General features: G+C 40.1%; 1 protein-coding gene across 1 annotated transcript in view; it reads right to left on the bottom strand.

Moving 5' to 3' along the window:
• The window catches only part of LOC132098066 (host cell factor 1-like), a 25,433-nt gene extending 5,647 nt beyond the window's left edge, over window positions 1-19,786 (bottom strand). The window contains exons 1-22 of the mRNA XM_059504181.1: window positions 19,634-19,786; window positions 17,947-18,131; window positions 16,168-16,316; window positions 15,922-16,082; window positions 15,630-15,838; window positions 15,342-15,429; window positions 14,559-14,665; window positions 14,259-14,438; window positions 13,490-13,813; window positions 13,226-13,377; window positions 11,537-11,722; window positions 11,047-11,271; window positions 10,628-10,729; window positions 6,573-6,786; window positions 6,241-6,380; window positions 5,990-6,128; window positions 5,687-5,883; window positions 3,582-5,046; window positions 2,443-2,585; window positions 1,886-2,137; window positions 845-1,094; window positions 480-764 (exon numbers count right to left, since the gene is read on the bottom strand). Coding sequence (XP_059360164.1) covers window positions 480-764; window positions 845-1,094; window positions 1,886-2,137; window positions 2,443-2,585; window positions 3,582-5,046; window positions 5,687-5,883; window positions 5,990-6,128; window positions 6,241-6,380; window positions 6,573-6,786; window positions 10,628-10,729; window positions 11,047-11,271; window positions 11,537-11,722; window positions 13,226-13,377; window positions 13,490-13,813; window positions 14,259-14,438; window positions 14,559-14,665; window positions 15,342-15,429; window positions 15,630-15,838; window positions 15,922-16,082; window positions 16,168-16,316; window positions 17,947-18,121 — 5,143 coding nt within the window. The 5' untranslated portion in view covers window positions 18,122-18,131; window positions 19,634-19,786. The remainder of the gene's footprint in view (window positions 1-479; window positions 765-844; window positions 1,095-1,885; window positions 2,138-2,442; window positions 2,586-3,581; window positions 5,047-5,686; window positions 5,884-5,989; window positions 6,129-6,240; window positions 6,381-6,572; window positions 6,787-10,627; window positions 10,730-11,046; window positions 11,272-11,536; window positions 11,723-13,225; window positions 13,378-13,489; window positions 13,814-14,258; window positions 14,439-14,558; window positions 14,666-15,341; window positions 15,430-15,629; window positions 15,839-15,921; window positions 16,083-16,167; window positions 16,317-17,946; window positions 18,132-19,633) is intronic.

Below are 19,786 nucleotides of genomic sequence, written 5' to 3'. Positions count from 1 at the left end.
TGTTAGTTAACTACATTTAAAGAAATAACTCACCCCAAAATTAAAAGTTGCTTAAAAATATATATATACTCCGAGATGAGACCAAAAAGTGTTTGTTTCTTCATCAGAACAGATTTGGAGAAATTTAGCACCAAAGGATCCTCTGCAGTGAATGGGTGCCGTCAGAACGAGAGTTCAAACAGCTGATAAAATTCATCTTTTTACTTCACAAGACATTAACAGATGGACTGGAGTCGTGTGGGTTATTGTGATGTTTTTATCAGCTGTATGAACTCTCATTCTGACGGCACCCATTCATTGCTGAGCAAGTGATGCAATGCCACATTTCTCCAAATCTTTTAGAATTAAGAAATAAATTCATCTACAGCATGAAAGTCATGTTTTTGTGTGAAATTGGACTATATTGTAAAGTGTCACCAAGCATTTTTGTTTGCACCATTAAAAATGAACATTTAAAAACAAAAACAAACATCTCTCACTCTCTGCAGAGGTACGTGGAAGGAGACGGGCCACAGCTCCCGCAACAGCAGTTGTCATCATGTGGCCGTTGCTCTCAGATGCTGGGTCGTTGAGACTGTCTGCTGGTGCCAAGCCTTCGGTGGGCAGTGCAGCTGCAGCTGCTGCAGCGCTTAACTGCTGGGCTGCGGCCGCCTGTGCCTCCTGGAGCTGCTGCTGTTGCTGAACCAGAGCAGCGAGCTCCTGCGGAGTCAGAACTATAGGTATGGTGGTGGACTGCTGCCCTTCGTGACCTGCGTCTCCCTCACCTGAGAAAGACAAGCCAAGCTGAGAATTCAAACCCTTCAGTATACATCGTAACGCATACGGCAGTCTCTCGTACACTTACTGAGCACAGCCTGCTGAGCTGCCTGTAGGACAGCCTGGATGGCAAGGGCCTGCGCTTCTTCTGTAGCCGCAGCCTGTGCTGCAGCCTCAGCCGCTGCCGTCACTGCCAGCTCCTCTGGAGTCAGTCCGGTCACCATGAGGGTGGTTTGCTGTCCTTCTGCAGACATCAGCTCCTGGGGCAGAGCGAGGGCTTCTGAGTCTTGAGCGGCGAGACTCATCGCTTCTGCGCCCTCCACACCGACCTCCATCTGCTGTATGGAGAGTACAGGGAATTGTTTTTTATTTGCACAAGAGAAATAAACGCTTTTATTCTGCAAAAAAGCAATAAACTGATTAAAGGTGACAGGAGACTTACAAAGTGACAAGTGACTAACACTTTCAATGTAACAAAAGGTTTCCTTTTCAAATAAATGCAATTCTTTTGAACTCTCTAATCATCAAATAATTCTGAAAAAAATAAAATACTAAGCAGCACAACTTGTTTCAACATTGACGATAATTAGAAATGTTCTTGAGTAGCAAATTAGCATATTAGAATGATTTCTGATAGATCATGTGGCACAGAAATAACTGAATTCATGTTGTTTTGGAAAAGAGTAACTAACGGAAGCATAAATGTGTAGGATACGACTCTTAATATATGAAAGCAATACCTATCAATTTGCAAAAAATGTATATGTACTTATCTCTAAATCACTAGATTTAAACAAATGCTGCATTACAATTTGCTTCATCATGGATGGATCATGCAACATTGACCCTTATTGAACAACTGAATCAACACTGAACCGACTTGAGCTGAATAACGACACTTGCCTTTTGTAGAGCTGCTTTTGTAGAACTGAATCAACACTGAACTGACAACTGAACTTGACACTATTATCTGTAAAACTGCTTTACAGAAGAATTACAATGTTTCATTTTTAAAGTTTCAATCGTTGATCCTGTGATTTAACGGTTTATTACTGTGAGGCAGTAATAATGAATCTATACAGTATAATACACTAAACAAGTAAAGGTGACTTGCCAAAAAGTTCCTCACCTCAGCCTGATCTCCTTGACCTTGCTGTGCTTCCATGGCGACATGAACCTGTAGCACGGTGCCCTCTTCACCGGCTGCAGTTTCATCTATGGCAACAACCCTAACGGCTCCCTCTTCACCCAGCTCTCCCTGACACTCGGTCTGCATGGGCCCTTCTCCAGCCGCCACAGCCTCAGCGCTGGTCTGCTCCATGGCCTCGGCCTCTCCTGGGACCTCAGCCACTACCGCAGATCCAGCCATGGATGAAATCTCCTGCATTGTGGAGAAAACACAATCAGAACATGAGAATGACAACAAAACATCTTAATGTAGAGCAGTAATTTGCATGCATAAGAACAGAATTCATGCATTTGTAAAATCTCAACATGACTATCAGCATACATGCTTTGCACTACAGCTTATTCCGGTAAAGACTTTCCCAATTTGACATGAAAGGATTGTGTGCACATGTAAAATGACTTTCCTAGTAACTTTGAGAGCAAAGTGGAATATACAGGGATGTTGGCCACAGGAAATCCACATAAAGCTAGCCGATCAGATTAGAGGTGTGTTTGTACCGGTACTGATGGTCCTGGAGTGGGCGTGGCCTGTGTTACTGTGGTGATGGCTCTGCTTTGTGTTGTGGGATTGGCTGGTTCTGTAGATGATGAGGGTTCTGAGCTGGTGCCGCTGTCACTCTGTCCATCACCGGCCTGCTGGTCTAAAAGGTCAAACACAGACGAGCTTAACTACTAGGGATGCACTGACACTGATGGACAATTTATGTTGATTACTGACGTTGATAATAATTGTATAATGCAGTTTATATAAGTCTGTACAGTTGTTCACACTACAGTGCCAATTTGAGTAAAATATGCATCAGTAAATTTTTTTAATTAACATCAGAAAAGACGGATAATTTAGTACTTCTGAGATGGTGCGCATATGGGTAAGTTAGTTATTATTAGCTTTAAATGTTTGGGGGGGGGGGCACAAACAAAAAAAAAAAAGAAAAATTTAACATACAAATGTACCTTTGAATACATTTTCATATTTAAAAAAGTAAAGAAATCTGCCCATGGAACTTATCAATCTCATCAATATCAATATGTTCCCTTTTAAAAGCAAATAAATAAATGTATTACTACAATCATTATTGCTATTATTAACACTAATACTACATAATTATAATAAATACATAACACCTCTTTTAAAAAATAAAATAAAAAAAATAATACAATCATCACTATTCAATTAATAATACAAATACTAACAACCAATAATAATAATAATAATAATAATAATAATAATAATAATAATTTAATACTTAATAACAGAATCATTATATTATTTCTTTGTAGCCCCTTTTTGTTTTGTTTTTATTTTCACTTGATTTGCTGCCCTTTTATTAACCGATTTTAATGTCCGGCTAGCAAGATCGACGGCTCAAGAGATCAGTGACAAGCTGGGACAAAAATAAATAAATAACCCTTTGGTTACATATACTACAGTCTCTCTTCTACAAACTATAACACATGAAAACATGAGTGGATTAAATGCATTTACCAACTGAGCTGAAAAATGCATTAGCTTTTAAAAGCGAATACAAAATTTAGTATTATTAAGGATAAACGTATATACTTAATACATTATAATGTCCACGTGTGCACACACACACAAAAAAAAATCATCTTCAGGTGTTGTACAGATAAAATACCTGCTACTTCTCCAGTTTCTAAGCTGCTTGTTGCCGTCGTGGCTGTGTTGGTGGTGCCAGTTTCATGGGTTTCACAGGGCGGATTGGAGCACACCCTCTGCACAGTGTTGTTCTGTCCAGCACCGACAGAAGACGAGGCTTGGGTCGGCGTGTTTGTTGTGCCCGTTTCATGGGTTTCACAGGGCGGATTGGAGCACACCCTCTGCACAGTGTTGTTCTGTCCAGCACCAATAGAAGACGAGGCTTGGGTCGGCGTGTTTGTTGTGCCCGTTTCATGGGTTTCACAGGGCGGATTGGAACACACCCTCTGCACAGTGTTGTTCTGTCCAGCACCAATAGAAGACGAGGCTTGGGTCGGTGTGTTTGTTGTGCCCGTTTCATGGGTTTCACAGGGCGGATTGGAACACACCCTCTGCACAGTGTTGTTCTGTCCAGCACCAATAGAAGACGAGGCTTGGGTCGGTGTGCTGGTCGTGCCAGTTTCATGAGTTTCACAGGGCGGATTGGAACACACCCTCTCCACAACATCGGTTTGCCCACTGCCCATACTAGAGCTCGACTGTGTAGCTGTATTGGTCGTGCCCGTCTCATGTGTCTCACAGGAAGGATTTGAGCAGACCTGCTGGACGTCACCAGACACAGGAGAAGAGTTTGTGATATCGTCCTCATTCGTTTCACTGGGAGAGTTGGAGCAAACAGGCATTAATGTAGAAGAAATGCCGGCCTGGCTCTTGTTGGAGCTCTGCACTGTTCCGGTCTGGTCGGAGCCCATGTTGGAGCGGGCGGTAGTGGAGGTGTTGGTGGTCCCCGTGCGGGGATTCTCCGGCCGCATGGCGCCCGATCCAGCACTGCTCTCTGAGCTGGGTGTTTCTGGTTCTGAACCAGAAGCTGAAGACTTAGCTGGAGAAGACGATGTCGTCTTGCTGTTAACGGTTCCCATCTCTTTAGATCCCATGTTGCAGCTGGCAGTGGTGGCTGTGTTGGTGGTGCCCGTGTCGTGAGTTTCTGAGGGTGTGTTAGCACACATCTGCTGTGCTGCGCCCATGTTTGCAGAGGCCGTGGTTGCTGTGTTGGTGGTGCCTGTCACGTGCATCTCACAGGGAGGGTTGGAACAAATCTGTTCGTTGCCCATTTTGGCAGAAGCTGTTGTAGCTGTATTGGTCGTTCCAGTCTCATGGGTCTCACATGGAGGGTTGGAACAAATCTGTTTGTTGCCCATTTTGGCAGAAGCCGTTGTAGCCGTGTTAGTCGTTCCAGTCTCATGTGTCTCACAGGGAGGGTTGGAGCAGACCAGTGTCACGGTGGTAGCACCATCTCCAGCGCCGTCACCAGCATCAGCACCAGTGGTGGTGGACTGCTCTGAGGTGGGAGAGGCCAGGATGGAGACAGGAAGATCCTGTGCAGGCTGGGCCTCAGCACCACTTGGAGTCGTGATCAGGGTTACTTGAGTAGGCTGGGCTGCCGGCTAAGAGGAAAAAATAAAAAACCCAAAGAAATTCAAGAAAGCTCCAGTCCTCATTAATTTTGCACATCAAAAGGAATGGATAAGTTAATTATTGTAAATAACCATATTATTACTACTTGTATTTGTTTATATAAATACAAAATAAACCAGCACCACTTTTTTAAACAGTGTAAAATAAGTAATTATAATTTTTTACCTATATTGTATGTTTATTTTTATGTTTAAATGTTATTTAAAAGAAGTCTCTTACGTTCATCAAGGCTGCAATTATTTAATGATAAACAACAAAAACAGTGAAATAATATTACAATTTAAAACATTAAACTTATTTGACATTTTTTATTGAATATTTAAAATGTCATTTATTTCTGTGATGCAAAGCAGCTGAAGAAACATGTCTCATTATTTTCAATATTGAAAACAGTTTATTAAAATATTTTTGTGGAATCATATACATTCTTTCTGGATTCTTTGAGAAACAAAATCCAAAAAAACAGCATTCGTCTGAATTCATCAAAATCTATTGTAACACTATAAATGTCTTTACTCTTACTTTAGATAAATTGAATGCATCCCAGCTGAATAATAGTATTAATTACTTTAAAAACTTAATACAATAATAATAATAAGTGTAACTCACATGTATTGTAGCGGTGGCGAGCTTGGTCTGGGCAGCAGACACAGTGATGGCCGTGGGAGTGATCACCTGACTGGACAATGTTGCGATGGAGCCAAGTGTGGTGACTGGAGTCACCAGGCTGGCGTTAGCGCTTGCCACATTGGCCCCTGCCACACTAGTTGATACAGTACCGCTTACTGTACCCAGAGTTGTGACTCCTAAATTCAGAGAGGGAATTGAGGCACAGATATCAAGAACAACAACTTCTCTGTCATTTGTATAAAAGCACACTGCAGAGAAAGCTTACAGACTAAATATTCATACCCGTGGTGCCCTTGACAACCAGTGTGGTAACAGTTGGTTTGCCAGCGGACACAGTGCCTGGTGAAACCAGACGCATGCCACCCATAGGCACAGTGCGCAGGATAGTGCCAGGCTGCCCTGGCGCCCCCTTCAGGACCACCTGAGAGCAAATCAAATAGTCATGGACCACACAAAATACCAAGTCAAAAATAGATGAGCTTAAAATGATGCATGGATATTCTTTGTGTTCACGGAGTTCAAATGGGCCTCACCTGTGTGACCCCCTGTTGTCCTGCACCTGTCAGTTTTGGCACAGCTGTTATGATTTTCCCTGGAGTACCCGTGCCAGGAGTAACAACCTTAGTGGTGATAATTGTGATGGGGGACTTGACGCCAGGGCTGCTAGTCAGACCTAGTAAGGAGACAGGAAATAACATCAGGAAATCATGTGAGCTTGCAACGATGTGTAAAATAACTGATGTGTTAGTTAGATATAATAAGTTGTGGCTTAACTCGGAGAGCAAGAGTGAGAGATAGTTTAACTAAAAGCTCTTTAAACGTTGCACAGTTACAAATGAGATGAACAGTCAGATGTGAAACGGACCCGTAGCTCCTTGTTGGATAGCAGACATGGGAATGGTTTTAATAATGGTGGTTCCTGGTTTGTTGGCGGTAGTTGGAGAGACTGTGCTGTATCCCAGGATAGTGGGTTTGGTGCCAGCCCCTCCTGCCTGTGACGTTGTAATGATTGTGGTGGGCTTGCCATCAGCAGATGTGACCAGTTTCAGGATGGTACCAGCAGGCAGAGGAGTCTTCGTCTAAGAAAAACAAGCATAAATACTTATTCTAGGAAATTCACAAGAGAAGTTTTTGAGTAGCATATCAGAATGATTTCTGAAGAACTGTGACACTGAAGACTGGAGTAATGATGCTGAAAAATCAGCTTTGCCGTCACAGGAATTAAAACACGTACAAGTACAAAATCGCAAAAAGCCACTTATTATAGGAAATAAGCATTGCACATTTTAAGTTCACAATTTATATTAACAGGATAAGTTAGGGCTGCATGATTAATCGATGCTATAGTCATGCACATCTTGTCAGTGAAGCCGGTTCTATGATTAGTAGTAAATTAATAGTAAGTAACATGCTTTCAGATGGAGCAGCATTTATTATACAGAGCCATAGTTCACTGAAAAGCTACACAAAATCACGTTTATAAATTGCAGACGATATACTCGTGCACTAATGAAATCGTAGAAATCATTCTGTGATTATGAAAGCTGTTTGCATAGCTTCTCTTTGCGTAGTGAACTATGACTATGTGTAGTAAATGCTGCTCTATCTAAAAGCACATGAAAATACCATGTTAATAACATGTTTTTACTCCAAACTCACTTCATTATGTCAGTCGAGTGTTGAAATAAATCCTTAAGTGAGATAATGATTATTATATACTTCATTATAATGAAAATTATAATATGATGAATAAACCTTATATTGTCATAGTCATGTGTTTATTTAGTCACGCTGAATCAATGAAAGCAGTTAAATCTTCTGTTTATTCAGCAACAGTTATAGGGATTTCCTGGAGTTCTTTTGTGGGGTGTATTTTGAGTATCCTCTGACCTTTGAAAAGAGATTTACTACAGATCACAGAACCTTGCTTCACTGAATGATACGCATGACAATCGCAGCTTCTGCCTCATTGCAATTTATCACCATTGTGATTTCACTTAATCATGCATCACATAATCATAAGTTCACCCAAAAACGAAAATCCTGTTGCTCCAAACCTGTATAAAAGATCACTTGCAGGGTGCTGTAACCTAACAGTTGACAGCAGCTATCGACTTCTATTGCCCCCCGCCCCCATACTATGGAAGTCTATGGCTACCATCAACTGTTTGGTTACCAACACTGTTCAGTAGGGTTGGGAATTGTTAGAAATTTTCCGGTTCCACCTAACGGTTCCGGTTCTGATTCCGGTTCCATTAAAATCATTAAACAATTATTAAGAAATAGTGGTAAAGAAAAATGCACAATACTCAACTATTCAATGCTCAATACTGTTTATTACTTACTGTCAACTTAATTTAAAGGTTGGCAATGTAAAAATGCAACATATATTACAGTATACAGATCTTCATAAGTAGGGTGGGGTATTTTTTGAAATTTTCTGGTTCAGCTTCTGGTTTCATTTAAATGAACTATGTTTTTTACTATTTTACCTTCACTGAATGTAGCATTGCTGGAAGGTAGTAAGTAATGCTGAGTAATGCTAGTCCATCAATCAGCATGTGTTTCAAAGTTGATGTTTTTTACACTATCAATAACGTTTTGCTTTTCAAGCAGGAATAAGCTTGGTCAAATAGTCCCTTGAGGGCTGAGACACTTGTTAATTTCCCTTAATTAATGAAATATAAACGGTTAAACTTAAACATGTATACACACTCTCCATAAAGTCCCTATTTTACAAATAATAATGCAGTCAGGAGATGGTGTGATGCAATGAGTGGTTTCCACATTTTTAAACATTTAAAATGCATTAAAATAAATATGTTCTATCACTTTGTTTATCACTCTTGAAATGACCTGGGGCCCGTTCTTCGTACGTCGCTTATTACATCCAAGATCAAATGACACATCCAAGATGATATCATCGTGCTAATCATGATCCGGCTAATTGGGTTCTTCGAACACACCTGTTGTGTATGATTAGTATCGCTGGATTGAGTTATCTGAGATAATTGCGCGTTCATGTGTTGGCTTAAAAGGGGATATGTATCGATACTCGAAACCATGATCAGCAGTGCAGCGATTGGCTGGTGGCAAGAAGGCAATGTAATGACGTCATATAATTTAAAACGACACCTGACGAAAAACTTGACAAATTTCTGGACTTTTATAAGGAAACAGCCAAGCAAACAAAACGACATAAATGTTATAATAGATACATGAAACAGATAATAGATACATGTTTTTAATTTTTTAGAATTTTTTTCATGATTCCCAATTATTTAGATTCGCAATTTATAATAGTTGTGCAGTCTTTACATTTTTATTTCAGTGTAGAAATTATCTATTCATTTCATTTTATATTTGGACATATTTGTTACGTGACAGCATTAATGAAAGTTTCTTAAGGGTCAATATCATGTTATCTGCATCTCCTGCGCTCCATCAAGCCACTCTTATAGCAGGCCTCACTAAAAAATAATGCACAACTATATTATCTGTATAGCATGTGTGTAAAACTTAATACAATTTTGAAGTAATACTTTTATGACAAATAAATATTTCAGTGAGTAAAACTGGCTGTCTATAGTAGGCTGTTATGGACTACACAGCATTTTTATATTATTTTTAAATATTTTTTTTTAAATAATTATTATTTTAAATTATTGTCCCTGGATCAGTACGATACACTTGTAATAAAGTAGCGGTGGTAGCAGACATATTTTGAGTATCAGTTCTGGTTGAAAAGAAGCGATCTAATCCTGTTTACATGAAATAAGCCTGCTCCCGAGCAGGTTTAAGCTTACGGACCTGTTGCTATGACAGCAGCTCCGGGATGAGCTTTCGAAGAACCAAGTGATCCAAGATCACGCCAAATCATCAACAATCAAATCCAGCTAACTGAGTTAGCGACGTACAAAGAACGGGCCCCTGTACACTAAATAATCTAACCCACATACTAGCATAACAATAGCAGTCTATTTATTTAGTGGTCCAAGTTGAAGCTAGTATATATATTAATGACAATTTGGGACAAATATAATGCAATTTAGTGGCAGCAGATGTACAGTCAGACAAAACGATGTGCAGTTATCAAAGGCGCGAGTGCACATACAGTCGTGGGAAACAATGTGTTCGGCAATTAAAGACGGGACAGCGCAACGAGTTTGTGGATGCGCGTCATTGGATTCAATGTGCTCAGTAATCAAAGAGGCAGGGAGGAGTGTCTGTTATTCGGTTCGAGACATCCTTTACGGCAGCGGTTCTCAATTCCAGTCCTCGCGCCCCACTGCTCTGCATATTTTGCACGTTTCTCTTTGTTAACAAACCTGATTCAGATAATCAGCTCGTTAGAAATGAACTCCGTGCATGAACTGTGTTCCAATTGTTCATTGCTCCCTACTCCCTGAGAAGGTGAAATCTGTTGAAGTTTACCTCACATCGAAACATTCATTCACTGATTTGTGCTGTGCAGCGTTTTTAACGTGGACATGGACAACTGTGACATTCAAGAGAAACATTCAAATTGTCCAGAGCAGTGGGGCGCGAGGACTGCAATTGAGAACCGCTGCTTTATGGGAAATGCCGAATATTCAGAACACCGGCGCAAGGCTGCTCACAGCGCTTGGTCACGTGTTGCACCAGAACCGTTTTCAGAACCGAAACTTAGAAACTGCTCACAGTTCCGGTTCTTTTCAAAGAACAAAACCGGTTCTGAATAAGAACCGGTTTTCGGTTCCCATCCCTACTGTTCAGAATATATTCTTTTGTTTTCAACAAAAGAAAGAAACCTGTACAGGTTTGAAACAACTTGAGGGTGAGCAAATGATAAAAAAATTTCATTTTGGGTGAACTATCCCTCTAAGAATTCATAAGTTTAGGTAAGAAATGTATGCACATTAAATGAGCAGGAACACTGACTTGTATTAGAGTAACAGGACTGCTTCCAGCCTGCCCGGTGATTGCAGAGGATTGTACTGGTTTGGTCTGGACAACAGACATCATCTTCCCAAGGCTGGAGATCTGAAAACAAAAGGTTATTACTCGAGGATCAAGTCAACTGCTACAAAACCAAAGTTGGACCATTAAAAAAAAAAAAAAACACTTTGCATACGATGATTCATTATATGAATTCCTTATGGAAAGGTTAGAAAATAATCTCATAGTGGTACTTAATATCACGGGGGTTGAGCAGAACAAAAAAGAAAAAGGAAGGAAGATTTTTGTGTTTTGAATTGCCCTTAATTATTAACTACCTTGAATTGACACTGTCACTGCTGGTAACTAATTTCTAGTCCAGACAAACGGTTATTGTTGCCCCCCCCCTCCTTTTTTCTTACCAGAGACCCGCTGCCACCCATTGTAATGGGGCTCTTAACAAGGGTTATAGTTTTGGTGACTCCTCCGACCATGGTGGTGACGACCTGAGCCTGCTGGGCTACGGTTACGGTGCCTGATTTGTGCACAGTGATGATCGGCCGAGTCGGAGTGTTAGGAGTAGAGATGGCGGAAGTGCCGACCTGAGCAGCAGCCGTTTTCAGCATTCGGGTCGCGGGATTAGCAACCTGGAATGGAAGTTGGAACAAAGACACAATTTGTTTCAAAGTCCGGAAGGATGTGACAAAGGGACAAAGTTGATTTTTTTTTTTTTATTATTATTCTAAGAACACATAAGACAGACAGTTAACCCCAAAACACCTACAGTACATCGTTGCAATTTATTAATAATAATCAATTTTAGGCATGTAAAAGAAGCCTAATGTCTGGATGGTTATCGGACAGAATAAGCTACAGATCTTATGTTGTTTAGTCAAAGGTCAATATACGTACCATTACAGGTGAAGCTACTTTGACAGTAGCTGGCAGAGCTGTGGATCCAGGAGTCACAGCCACGGTTTTCACGATGGCTCCGGCTGGAACATTTAGCACAGTGGAAGAGGGCGGGATCTTCTGAGTAGCAGCTGCAGCTGCAGCCAGAGCAGCCATGCCACTCATCTGAGGACTGCTGCCAATTGGCTAGAGACCAAAACAGTGTTAAAAAGGGTTTCAGTGCAAATTAAACGTAGGACATTAACATTTGAGACAGGACTGAATAATTAGGGTGGAAAAAATTTAATTGATACATTTCTGATAAATATTGTCCCAATAAATGTTGTGATTTAATATCAATAAAATAAAAAAACAACTACACCGATAATAGTAATAGCTGTCATTTATTAATAAATTATTTTTAAATAATAAAATCTAATATAAATTCAAATTAATACATTAAATACAATTTTATAATTATATTACTTTTTTAACAACAACAATTATAACAATATTTCTTAACAACAATTGGTAAACAAACTATTTTAATAAATATTTAAAAAAAAAAATTAATTATTACTTGAAATAAAATACAGGGGTTAAAGCAAAAGCAAATTAAATAAAAATCCTGAGCCTGAACATTTTCCAGGCGGGGCAGCACATGCAATGACTGTGACAACTTTAACATTTGAAAGGATACTATGGCAAAGTTAGTGCTTTCTTTATTCAAACTGATTTTCGTTTCCATGAATATGATTGACCTGAAGAATGAAAGCTGTATCATACACTTGGAAAATTATGAGCCAATCACCACTTATCGAATGCGATTTTCATGCGCATCTCATTAGTAAAGACGCTCCTGTAATTAGAAGTATATCCCCAGCACATGCGTTCAGAATGCCAGGTTTTCACAACAAATCCTGCCCAGTTGCTTCTGAAAACTAGTCCAAAACTAGCCCAAGCCCGTTTCCAGGAGGTTCCCCGATAAAATTCGCATTTTAGGGGCTAAATATCACATTATTGGTATTGGGGTTGCTTCAAACCGCGGACATGAAAAACAACCGCAGACTTGGCAACACTGGTTCAGGTGGAGCGGCAGTTACTACACAGAGAGCCATAGTCTACCGACAACTAACACAAAATCGCTTTCAAAATCGACAAAGAATCGCCTGCGATTTTAAAATCGATTTTGTGTAGATTGTCAGTGAATTACGGATCTGTGTAGTAAATGCCAACCAGTGTTGCCAAGTCTGTGGTTGTTTTTCATATCCTCGGGTCGAAACGACAATACCAATAATGTGATATTTAGCCCCTAAAATGCTAATTTTACCAAGGCAACCCTGCTGAAAAAACGTATATTTTAACCCTGGGAAGCAATTTTTATCGGGGAACCTCCTGGAAACGCGACTGGACTAGTTTTGAGAAGCAACTAGGCAGGATTTGTTGTGAAAACCTGACAACCCTGATCTGAACACATGTGCTGGAAATATACTTCTAATTACAGGAGCGTCTTTACTGATGAGATGCGCATGAAAATCGCATTCTATTTTTTGCACAGCCCTACAAAATACAGATACTTGGTTTACTAGAACCAAGCAATGCATATGCATATGTTATTTAATAAAAATTGCAGCCTTTGGGGTTTGTGAAATGTTTCACTTTTATGCAGCCCTTATGTAAGATTTAAACTGATACTGATTATTTACATACCGTCCCCTGGGTGCTCTGTGCAGGGACAACCATGCGGACACCTGCAGGAAGTGATGTAACCGTGACTGGGGATTTTCCTCCTGGAGTGACCTGACGCACAGTAACGACTGACGTCCCGGGGGTGGAATGAGGCGCTGCCACTTTAAGAATAGCTGGGAACGGAAAGCATAAATGATCTTAGGTAATGTCACAATTATTAAGATCATTCGTCACAGAAAGTTGCACAGCAGTCTGTCAGTTGCAAAACCAGAAAGTCATTTGTACCTGGTCCACGAGGTGAGGCTGCAAGCGGGCTGCTTGGCATGGCGGTGGTGGGGGAAGGAACTTGTGGCACCATTGTGACCCCAGAGAGGGGCAGACTCTGAGCCGCAGGAGCAGCAGCGGCGGGTACCGGACTCTTAGGCGAGTTGATGGGTAAAGACGGGTTTGGGTTGACCGTTGGCGATGTGGCAGCTGTTGCAGCAGGGATGTCATATTTCTGCAGCTGCAGCAGGTAAGTGTCAGCAGTAGGCACCGCCCCCCAGCTCACCTCCAGAGAGTTGGTGTTGGCACGGACCAGCTGCACACGTGACGGAGGCTGAGGACGATCTGTTAGCGAAAGATTAGATTTTAAATATCGTCTGAAATAATAATAATACTATGAGTGGAAAGTGGAATTATTTGTTTAGAATTTAGCATCATGCTACAGCTATATTCATGTCGGAAAACTAGTGAAAAATTGAAAAATGTACTAAACTGTATATTAACAAGAAATTTAAAAAAAAAAAACATGCGTGTAAATACTATAGTTCTACTGTGCAGACCAGCTTTTTCTACCAATCTTCCAAAATTTGTGCTACACTGATACCACTGAGCTCGCCATTTAATCAAGACACCTTTATTTATATAGCGCTTTTAACAACACCGATTGTAAGAAAGCAACTTTACTGTATTAAATAGGAAAAATAATCAGTAGCTATTTACGGAGGATGTAAGTATTTGTAATGGATTAGGTATATTAAAGCTTCTACACTGAGGTATCAGATCAACTCACTGGTTTCCAAATACCACAGATCTTTGCAGCAAACTTGGTTGTTCCAGGCTTTGCGGTAGCCATCTCTTCCACTCCAGACGTACAGCCTATTGTTTATAGCCACAGTGCAGTGTCCGGCTCTGGCCCTTGGGATATTATCCTCGAGCGTGTCCATCAAGATGGTTTCCCAGGACATTGAGTCTAAAGGAAATAAAGGTCAAGAGCGGTGATGAGAAAGTATTTAAGCTGTGTTCTGAAACCTAACGAGCTATGAACAGAGGCAGCATTTTTAAAGACCTTTGGCTTCTTTGTTTAACGTACCTAGATTTAAGCAAGCCAGTGTGTTAGTGCACTTCCATTCCTTCTCGTGTGTCGCTACTTTGACATCATCCATGACCAGAGGTACCCATCCGCCAAATACAAACATCCTAGGAAAACATGAGACCAAAGTTAGTTTTATCCACACTACCTAGACAACTAATTAGGTCAACATGGTTCAACACATTTTAATTTTGTGATGTGAAATTATGAAAACTATAGGGTTACACTTAATTGTATCCCCTTAAAAAAAAAAGATTTTACCATTTTATTGGTAAAAAAAAATTTTTTAATGGCCAAAGCAAATACCTTTATTCAAGACAAAGTCGATAATATATATATATACACACACACACACATATATATTTAACTAGCAAAATTGAGTTTTTAACATTTGCATTAAGGGAAACAGCACATCTCAAACACATTAGCGTCTCTGTCAGCCTTAAACTCAGCCTTTCTGTCAGAGCTTCTAACGGGGCAAGCGCGAGGCGCTTTGAACCGAAACTAGAAACTATAGGATACTAGGAAAGAAATAAAACGCAGAAAATATTTAAATGCAAAACCACACAGAAAAAAAACGCCCCTGATTGGTTGAACTCTTCATCCTTTTTTTGTTGCTTGTTTTGACAGCAACAGAGGCGTCACAACAGTTTAGCATAGTTTAGAGTGACAAATCATACCAGCGTACTTTGATGTCAAAATGCGTAGCTGCTACGCAACATGCGTACAGGTTGGCAGGTCTGCATCTAATGTTTAAACAGGTTTGAGAAAGTTTGAACTTACTTGTTGGTTATAGTGGTGGCAGAGTGGAGACTGCGGGGCAAAGGTGCCGGCGCCCCACTAATGGCAGGTTTGTTCCAGGTTAAAGTATCTATAAAACAAAACAGTTCATGCACGTTAGTTAATTAATTAATAATTATTAATTAATTAATTAGTTAGGGAACACATGATAGGTAAAAATTGATTTGGATAAAAGCGTCTGCTAAATGCATAAATGTAATTTTTTTTAATTTTAATGTTATAGGTTTGGCATTTTTTGAACAAACAGTTTAAGCCAATACTTTCTCTCACCTATGTCTAAAGTCCAGAGGTCCCCAAGACGACAACCACTCATGCCGCCATAGATGATGAGACGAGACTTTTTGGACGTTTTCTCCGTGTAGACAACAGCAGTGTGGCTCTCCCGAGGAGGGGGAAGCACACCGTATGTAATGGGGATGTCCCAGCCTGCTACGTTAGACCCCGGGCGTAGCTCGAGCGTGTAGAGGTCATTCAGGTATCTGGAGTAGAAACGGACAAACTATTTATTTGCAGATCTACATTTATCAATTATTTTGAGCATAAACTAAACAAAGCCTTCTACCTGGGAATATTGTTTTTGGGATCGTCACTGTCATTAGCCAGTCCACCAAACAAATAACATTTATTTCCAACCAGGGAAAAGCTGTGGCCCAGACGAGGACATGGTGGTGGGCCATTCTTGGGGGCTTTGGGCTTCAAACGCTTCCACTCCCATCTACTGGCCTGTTTGAAGTATTTGACAGAATTAATGAATTATGACTGATACCATAAAAAAAAAATACAACAGTCTATTGAGCTCAACCTTTACCTGTAGTTCATAAAGATCGTTGCTATACTTTCCGTACTCAACCATGCCCCCAAACACAAGGAGTCTGGTGCCGTCACACACAAATCCATACGCAGCACAGCCGGGAGGAATGTCTCCCCGGACAGCAGGAATAAACCACTGATTGGTGGCTGTTGAGAAACATATAGTTGCGTCATTGTGGGTTTGGGTGAATAAAGTTCTTTCAGTGCTGTGTTGCAATGCACCAAGTTCTTTTATTCTGTGCCGAACAGGGTTATCATAGTTAACTGCCTGAAACCATAAAAATTTAAAAAAAAAAATGTACTCAGAATTACTGAAATAGACTTATTTTATTTTAGGTAATTGCAAAAGCAACCTCTCTCATTTCCATTTAGTTTAACTTTGTTTATAATCAGTTTTAATTCTTTAATACATGTAGTCTAAAATATTACGCTATTTCAAGTTTTTATGTTTTGTACATATTTATTAATTGGATAGATAACAATAGAAAAGATAACTTAAAGAATTTTTTTTTTACTTTTAATAGAAGCTTTTTGGTTCTGTAATCATACAGTATTTTTCACAAATAAAGAAATTGTTTAAGGACCTAAAATTTGCTAAGAGTTTGTCTGTGGAATTAAATCTTTATTTAGAATATAAATAAGAAATGCCAGTTTTGGCCATTAGTTGAAATAACTTTAAAAAAAAAACTAACAAAAATATTCATAAAACATCAGACAATATATAAATAAAAAAGACACCAAATGTCAATAAAAGCTACAATACTATCTAGAGCAGATGCTTTAATAGCATCTCAATGGAACTAAAATTGTCCTGATTCTAAATTGCTGTTAACAGTTTCCAAAACAAATGACAAATGAGCAAAATGCAAATGTAGTGCATCTTTACATCACGCTCTTAAAAATCATCTCAGCAGCATATACTGCAATACATATCCATGTAAAACAATGCTTTCTGGAGTGCATCGACTTCTTACGATTTCAAAACACTCCTCGGGCCTTCCCACAACTTTGCAACATTACTTAAGCCTCAAAGTTATCCACGCAACCGAAATACCGCGGATTACAATCTGTTCCATTCATCCTATTAATATTTACATTGCAATGCGGGAGTTATTGTGGGCGGGGCCTGTGTGTTGTGATGAGAGACTTAGGTCTCTGCAGAGCAAAAGTGGGCGTTTATCACCTTGTGGGTGTTCTCAAACTGCTGGGTGTTTCTAGATCATGCAATCTGAATGATCCCTCTTACCCAACCCACCCCTAAACCTAACGTCACTATGACGTCAACCAATCAGCTATCATGGTGTAAAAACACCCTCATCTGGTAACTCCCATTACTTTCCTGTGCAGAGACCTATACTTGGTGATGACGCAAGCGGCGTTTTTTTCACCCGCCATTTCTCTTTGCATTTTCCTCGCGTGCCAGTTCTAGTGCTATAGCAATTAGCTGGTTAGCTGAGACTTTAACTCATAAACATCTTAACATAACACATCAGCTCAAAGTGCACCTGAACGCAACGCCACATTCAGCAGAAGATGCACTGAAATTAAGTGCGCTTATGTTAACGTTCGTCATGATTACGTGAGCTGAATTACACAGCCAAGTGTTATTTTTGTGCACAATCTTAGCTTATGTAGCTGATCACTTATGCAGATTTTCTATAGCTGCTAACTGCGCTAATGCACCTGGCTAACCATGTAAACAATAAGCCGAGAAATTGCTTAAGAAATAAAATACAAAAATACCATCGCCTTTATGACTATATAATATCATTCTGACCTGTGTTATAGACGTGCAGCTCGTCCACGATGCCTTCGTTGCCTCCGCCGAACACCACCATCAGCTCTTTAATGGCCACAGCTCGGTGTCCGTGTCTCGGGCGAGGAACCGGGCCAGACCAACCCAAAACCCGCTTCCAGCGCGGCTGCAGAACCGATGTCCCTGAAGAAGCCATGTCCACTTCTCTAGCGAGACACAAACCCCAGGCACAGCGCTGATTTTAATTGGGCTTCCTACAGCATTCGTATGTCAAAACCTCTGTGCTAACTGGATTAGCCCGCTAGCGCTCTGTAGCTTCGCGCAAGCTAACTAGGTCACCGAAATGGGTTCGACTTCCGAGCGTTTTTTATTTATTTATTTTGCCAAATGTTCTCCAAAAAATATACAAAAAATATACAGCGTTTAGGTAAATCAAACGTATATGATTATGAAAAAAACGTCGGCCGGTTAGCATGTTAGCCGCTCAAATCTGCGCGAGCGCCATTTTAGCGGGAAAAACCCGCTTTTCATCACGAGAGGGAAATAAATAGAGACGCCGGCGGCGGAGGAAACGCCAATTACCGGCTAAGCGAAGGAGTGTAACTCAAAATACAACGCGTCACATGCAGATGGGCTCCTGTGCATTTTTCTTAAATCTGTTTTTGGGGTTAAATGTGTTTAGGAGAAAAAGAAAAGCGCGATGAAGATGTGTACGCCGCCATCTTGCAGAGGCTAGCTAAGCGCTACATGCGAGCGCCTCATTAGCTGCTAAGCGGCTAAGCTAACACGCGCAAGCTAATGAATAGAAATGGGCGGCGGAAAAAAAGAGAAAGAAATGGGCGGCGTGAAAAAAATAATGATCATGATGATAAATTATAATAGTAAACAGAAATGAGAGGTGAAAATTATACATACATACATATATATATATATATATATATATATAATTATCTAACACATACAAGGCAGTGAACCGATGAGGTGAGCGAAAAATAAATACAAAAAAGAGTCCGCGAACAAAACAAAATATCAGCTTTTATTGAAATGAAAATGACTGAAATCGTATTAGAATACTAAATACGTCTATTAAACCCCGCAGCTAAAAGACTATAAAATTGACGCGTTTAAAGTCCGTATTAAAAGGAATACAGATAGAGATTATTATTATTAGAGTAGCTTTGTGTGATTTTTCACGCCTCTTTTGACAAACAAACCAAACAATCCACCCTCTGGAAAAAGCGTAGTGCTTTTTTTAGTGATCCATATGTATTTATAAAAAAAACATAAAATAAAACTGTTCAAATACAGATTTTTTTCTTATAAAACAGCGCTGATTAGACTAAAAAGAAACTTACATTGGCTGCCGCTGCTGCTGTTGTTAGCTATTAGCCGCGTTAGCACACTAACGTTAGCTGTTCAATGAGATCCTTTGGGCAGCCAGTTAGCTTCAATGCTAAATAGCTCATTACAACACTGCAAATTCTACATAACGTTACTCATTTGGCACAACAGAGAAAATGTTACAGGCAGGCAATACATCTTTATTTACTGTAAAAACTGCAAGTGTGATTTTATTCGAGATGCACATTTGAGTTATTGTTTCGTCGCTTAGCTGCCCTCAAAAAAAATGGCGAATGTACCGTTAGCCGTCACCGAGAAAACTGCAACAAAATGCGGATTCTGTCATTGCCTGGCACCAAATACTTACTCGTTCCGATTCGTTAACTTAATTTCAAAAACCAAGAGGGAGGACTCAGAGAACGAATTCGACCCTGGGTGCGCTTTTCACTGGAGATCTTACTAAGTATACATTGTTTCATGCCGCCCAGGAAGCCGCCATCTTCTTGACAAGCCTCTAGAG

The sequence above is a fragment of the Carassius carassius genome, chromosome 21 (assembly GCF_963082965.1).
Source record: "Carassius carassius chromosome 21, fCarCar2.1, whole genome shotgun sequence".
NCBI lineage: Eukaryota > Metazoa > Chordata > Actinopteri > Cypriniformes > Cyprinidae > Carassius > Carassius carassius.
The sequence above is the reverse complement of the archived record's forward strand: the minus strand, read 5'-3'. Positions and strand labels throughout refer to the sequence as shown.